The sequence below is a fragment of the Mesoplodon bidens genome, assembly GCF_964165515.1.
Source record: "Mesoplodon bidens genome assembly, chromosome: 5".
Taxonomy (NCBI): domain Eukaryota; kingdom Metazoa; phylum Chordata; class Mammalia; order Artiodactyla; family Ziphiidae; genus Mesoplodon; species Mesoplodon bidens.
The window spans coordinates 68,477,098-68,483,362 of record NC_138161.1 but is presented as its reverse complement, the minus strand read 5'-3'; the positions used below and the strand labels follow the sequence as shown (position 1 = coordinate 68,483,362).

Sequence of the window (6,265 nt, the reverse complement as noted above, 5' to 3'; positions counted from 1 at the left end):
TGGGAATTTAATGAGATAATGCATGTAAAGCACTTAGAACATTACTTGGTACATAATATGTAATAAGTGGTGAAGAAAAAAAGATGCACATAGTAGACAGAGGACCATATAAAGTTAACCTAAGTGTTCACTACAAGAGAAGAAATGGAGGTAGATGTTCAGTTGAATGAGTGATCCTCAAGAGAAGATAAGGGAATTTTCTAATTCTACTACACTTGGAATAACCTTTGTTAAAGTCATTATTTTGTTGTTGTTGTTCCTATGTAAGTCTCAACATATTCCCCCAGTTATGTTTGGGTTAGACCACCAGGCTTTCCCAGAATATGTTCCATGGGACATCTGCCCTAAGATATGTATGAGAAAAAAGGGTTTTGTGGTTAAACAATGCTGCATGACATATTCTCTTGGAAATTCAAATGTATATTAGCACCCTAAGGGGTTGATAGGTCCTGGAAAAATGCTTCATTTAGTTTAACCCAGCATTTCTTGAATATATTTGATCAAAGAGCCCTTTTTCCATATATTATTTATTAACATTCCATGGAACTACTGTTCCATGGAATAAACATGGAGAAATGCTGACTTCAGTGAATAGCAAAGTGACCTTAATACCAAAGCAAGGGCTAAGGGAGGTATAGGTGTGGGAAGGAGAGGGCTCATACTTTTTTAGACTGGATTGAAAATTTCCCTAGAACAATTCTCAAAGCCAGGAATCACACAAATCCCTCAGGGTCACAAACTCTCAAACACATACAAGCTTTCTGGGAGCACATGCAGGATCCCTGGAAGGCGTTGGGGGAGCACCCCTCACTCACATTGTATCCTGCTGCTCCTGCTGTGCTGGTATCCCACTGTGGAAGATCCAAAGGCTCCTAAACACACTGTGCCATCTGCCTTTGGCCATGCACTTCCTGATTTTACTTCCTCCTTTTTAGAAGAGAAGAGGCTACAAGAAAACTATTTAAAGTGGAGAGGCCCTATAGGGGAACCAGAGGCCAGACCCAGGAGTGGAGGGGGGAGGAGGGGATTTGGAGAGAAGAGACTGGGTTGAAACCTCCGGTCAGATTCAGGACAAGGATGCTCCTCTGGGTGGAGGCGAGATGAGAGACTCCAGTAGTGCCAAGCGAAGAGGAACCTTCCTGGCAGAGCAAAACAGGAGATACACTTAGGAGAAATAATACTGACTTGTAAGGTCAGTGAGCAGAATAGGAGCTCCCTGAGGGCAGAAACCATGTTCAATGCATTTTTATAACTATTTTCTTCAGGAGAAAGGTGGTGGCTAGAAAGAGGGGGAAATTGTGTTTGTTACAGAATGGAGGGCACAGTGAGAAATCCCTGATAAGGGAGAGGTGTATAAGGTGGCTTGCTGTCTATTTATATTGGCCAGTGTTCATGTCACTTTCCAAATTAATGTCATTGGTTGGCTGGTTCCTGAAGGCAAGTGTGCCTTCCTCCTCTGATTTGCTTTACCCCTTACTTCCTACCAAGGAAGAAGGAGAGACTGGGAATACATCCTAGGTGGCCTGGTGCAAAGAGACCTAGAATCTTTCATCTTGGGCGGCTGAGGTCTGTGAGGGGCTGCTGAGCTGCATGCAGGATGGCAAATAATGAGGTCTAAGCCAATATTAACGATGCATAACTATGGATGGTGGGAGCAGGGTTTTTTCTTACTTCCATTAATTTATATTTGTTCTAACTTTTCTATAATGAGCACCCTTTTCTTTTATAACTTGGAAAATTAGGTCTATTTCTCTAGTTCACACCCCACCATCTTTATTTATAGAAAACCTGAACAATCATTACACATAAACTTCCTATTAGTGTGTTTTTAGTGGGGAAAAAAAATGTTTTCCAAGCACGTATGAGTGAATGGAAACATACGGCAGGAAATATTCCCTAGAAAGTTATATCCACATAATTCTAAGAAGATTGAGGGAGAAATTTGCTAGGGGTAAGATTTCCCAAGAACTTCTGGGGAAAATGGTAACAGGCTCTTATAGGTGGGAGGCGAGAGTGGCACGAGATGGTGTTTCGGTGAGGAGAATCACCTGGCAGCCTGCCTGGGGGCGGTGGCAGGTAGGAAAGGTGGCCGCGGGCCAGGGCCGGGGCGGAGCAGGAAACGGCGGCGCGCGGAGCGGGAGGCGGAGCCGCGGGGAGCTCCCAGGTGGGCTGGAGCCGGGTGGTACCTGCCCGCGGAGCCGGACCGGTCCTCCCGCCGCGCTGCGCGCAGTGAGCGGAAAGCGGGGGAATTCCTTGGAGAAGCGTTGCGCCCTGAACCGGCCGCTGATGAAGACAGACACAGTGTCCCTGGAGCCCCTGAGCTGAAAGGGACCGGAGAGGGCCGGCATGGGCCCCGAGCTGCCCGCACCTTGGCTGCTGCTCTTCACCTGGCTCCCAGCAGGTGAGCCGTGGGAAAATGGGTCCCACTCGGGGCCCAAGGGGAGAGGAAGCCATTGTTGCCTGGCCTTGCAGAGCTGGCTACAGGCAGGACAGCGGAGGCCCGGGCCGCGCTCAGGTGGCTCTTGGCACGGGCGCCAGGAGTTGCGGGGACTGAATCGAGTTTCTGCCTGTGGGAACCTGTTGTTTTCTTCTTTTATTAGCCTAGGCCCTTCCGAAACAGGTGCAACTAAGGAAGAAGCTAGGAGCTTCTCCTCCTGCTCTTTAGGCACTTCTTGGTCTCTAAAGCCAAATTGATAGAGGCGGAAACACCACTCTTACAATTCCTAATTGTAATTCCTAATTCCCACTTCTGACCCTGGGCACCCCATCCTCAGAATTAGGACTTTGTAGCCAGCAGTCATCTAGGTCAAAAGAATAATAGAAGACTTACAGACAAAAATCCCATTAGGGTATAAAACCCAATCCTTAAATCACCAGCATGATGTTTTAAAAGCTCTTCTAGTTTTACAAAGAATATTGAGCGCTCAACATTTTTCAAACACAATGATTATAACCAAAGGGTATATTCTTCTCTTTTTTTGGAATTTTATTTTATTTTTATACAGCAGATTCTTATTAGTTATCTATTTTATACATATTGGTGTATATATGTCAACCCCAATCTTCCAATTCATCCCTCTTTCCCCCTTTGGTGTCCATACGTTTGTTCTCTACCTCTGTGTCTCTATTTCTGCCTTGCAAGCCGGTTCCTCTATACCATTTTTCTAGATTCTACATATATGTGTTAATGCATGATATTTGTTTTTCTCTTTCTGACTTACTTCACTCTGTATGACAGTCTCTAGGTCCATCCACGTCTCTACAAATGACCCAATTTCATTCCTTTTTATGCTGAGTAATATTCCATTGTATATATGTACCACATCTTCTTTATCCATTCATCTGTGGATGGGCATTTAGGTTGCTTCCATGACCTGGCTACTGTAAATAGTGCTGCAATGAACATTGGGGTGCATGTGTCTTTCTGAATTATTGTTTTCTCTGGGTATATGCCCAGCAGTGGGATTGCTGTGTCATATGATAATTCTATTTTTAGTTTTTTAAGGAACCTCCATACCGTTCTCCATAGTGGCTGTATCAATTTACATTCCCACCAACAGTGCAAGAGGGTTCCCTTTTCTCCACACCTTCTCCATCATTTGTTGTTTGTAGATTTTCTGATGATGCCCATTCTAACCGGTGTGAGGTGATACCTCATTGTAGTTTTGGTTTGCATTTCTCTAATAATTAGTGATGTTGAGCAGCTTTTCATGTGCTTTTGGCCATCTGCATGTCTTCTTTGGAGAAATGTCTATTTAGGTTTTCTGCACATTTTTGGATTGGGTTGTTTGTTATTCTAATATTGAGCTGCATGAACTGTTTATATATTTTGGAGATTAATCCTTTGTCCATTCATTTGCAAATATTTTCTCCCACTCTGAGGATTGTCTTTTCATCTTGTTTATAGTTTCCTTTGCTGTGCAAAAGCTTTTAAGTTTCATTGGGTCCCATTTGTTTACTTTTGTTTTTATTTACATTACTGTAGGAGGTGGATCAAAAAAGATCTTGCTGTGATTTATGTCAAAGAGTGACATTATGTTTTCCTCTAAGAGTTTTATAGTGTCTGGTCTTATATTTACATCTTTAATCCATTTTGAGTTTATTTTTGTGTATGGTATTAGGTCTTTAATCCATTTGGAGTTTATTTTTGTGTATGGTGTTAGGGAGTGTTCTAATTTCATTCTTTTACATGTAGCTGTCCAGTTTTCCCAGCACCACTTATTGAAGAGACTGTCTTTTCTCCATTGTATATCCTTGCCTCCTTTGTCATAGGTTAGTTGACCATAGGTGTGTGGGTTTATCTCTGGGCTCTCTATCCTGTTCCATTGATCTATATTTCTGTTTTTGTGCCAGTACCATATTGTCTTGATTACTGTAGCTTTGTAGTATAGTCTGAAGTCAGAGAGTCTGATTCCTCCAGCTCCATTTTTTTCCCTGAAGACTGCTTTGGCTATTTGGGGTCTTTTGTGTCTCCACACAAATTTTAAGATTTTTTGTTCCAGTTCTGTAAAAACTGCCACTGGTAATTTGATAGGGATTGCATTGAGTCTGCAGATTGCTTTGGGCAGTATAGTCATTTTCACAATATTGATTCTTCTAATCCAAGAACATGGTATATCTCTCCTGTTTGTGTCATCTTTGATTTTTTTCCATCAGTGTCTTATAGTTTTCTGAGTACAGGTCTGTTACCTCCTTAGGTAGGTTTATTCCTAGGTATTTTATTCTTTTTGTTGCAATGGTGAATGGGATTGTTTCCTTAATTTCTCTTTCTGATCTTTCATTGCTAGTGTATAGGAATGCAAGAGATTTCTGTGCATTAATTTTGTATCCTGCAACTTTACCAAATTCATTGATTAGCTCTAGTAGTTTTCTGGTGGCTAAAGGGTACATTCTTAAAGTAAGCAAATTACTAAATGGACAGGGACTTCAGAAAGTGGAGGTCCAGGTGTTCATGAACGAACCATGCAGTGTGAGTAGCCAGGATACTGAGGTGGTCAAATAATACAGAGTGCTGTATTTGCCTGGCATTTGTTAAATGGAAGCCTACCTGCATGACACATTTTAGAAGCAAAGAATGCTGAACACGGAAAATTCCTAAGTCCAGGAAGAAATACAGTTTACATTGTGACATATACACACATATATGAGATTTATAAAATAGGAACAAAAGGTATACATACACACACACACAAAACCAGTTACTATGTTAGATAAAAGAATAACAAATTAACATTAACTATTACTTTAATAACATTTAAATTCATAGAAAGTAATCCCCAAATTAACAGTATTAAATAGAAAAGTCCAGTAAGTTGATTTTCTCAAGACCCACTGCAAACTGAGGTATGAACTTTGGAAAACCCTGCATTAGAACGTATTCATTTTGGTCTGTCACCTTGTTCTCTTCTCTTTCTAAAGAAAAGTCAACCCAGTTCTCTGATTAGCATCCAAGTTTCTGCAGTTGTGAAGTGCGGGTCAGTAGAGAGATTATGTCAGATATGGGTACTGGCTAGTTGGTGTGGCTTGGGGCCTCTGATGAAGCCTCTGAGGTCAGGAAGTCCTGTGACATTACCAGAGTCTTTATGTTTGGAGCTGTGGAGAGATGGGTTGTCAGAGGGTTTTGTGTGTGTGTAATTCCCCAAACTGTTTTTCCTTAAAAAGAAAGAAGTTTTTTTTTATCACACAAGTGATATTTGCTTCTTAAAACAGAGCCTTAAGATAGGCTAAAGTAAGTTCCTATAGCCCTTTGCATTATTGGCTAATAGCTCTGGTTACCTTCATCCAACCTCAAAGTTTATTCCTGGAATGAAAAGTTTAGATTCCACCACCCACGCCCCCCACTGCCAAATTCTAAAATGTTGTGTGTTGTTTGTGCTTTTGTGAATATTTAAAAAGATCTTAGAGGGGTGTTAACTTATAGATCCATGTAGCTATCAACTTATATTATTCTTTGGGAAATCAGACAGCTGACTTCTAAGGGACAAGATTCTTAGAGAGCATCTAGACCAGGAGCTGCCCCTTGGTGGTGGGGGTGAAGGTTGGGATCATACTGAAGACCTAATGACATCTTGGTCCCTGATACAGTAGATAGTAAAAAGTAGAGCTTCTCAAGTGTTGGATAGGGGACTGTCCACTCGACTCCTCCCTTGACCCCCACGCCCCTGCCGTGAGGCTCCCTGAAGTACCTCCCAGAACCCCAGTGCTCTGCAAACACAAGTAGAAATCACTCCCAGTCCTTGTCTTCTCCTCCCAGCCAGTTGTACAG

The 6,265-nt window shown here is 42.0% G+C and overlaps 1 protein-coding gene across 4 annotated transcripts in view; it reads left to right on the top strand.

Moving 5' to 3' along the window:
* Positions 1-2,346: 2,346 nt before the first annotated feature.
* The window catches only part of ILDR1 (immunoglobulin like domain containing receptor 1), a gene marked incomplete at both ends in the record, with an annotated part of 39,053 nt that continues 35,134 nt past the window's right edge, over positions 2,347-6,265 (top strand). For all 4 annotated transcript variants that reach the window (XM_081234393.1, XM_081234392.1, XM_081234391.1 and 1 more), the window contains one exon: positions 2,347-2,401. In XM_081234393.1, the coding sequence (XP_081090519.1) occupies positions 2,347-2,401 (55 nt within the window). The remainder of the gene's footprint in view (positions 2,402-6,265) is intronic.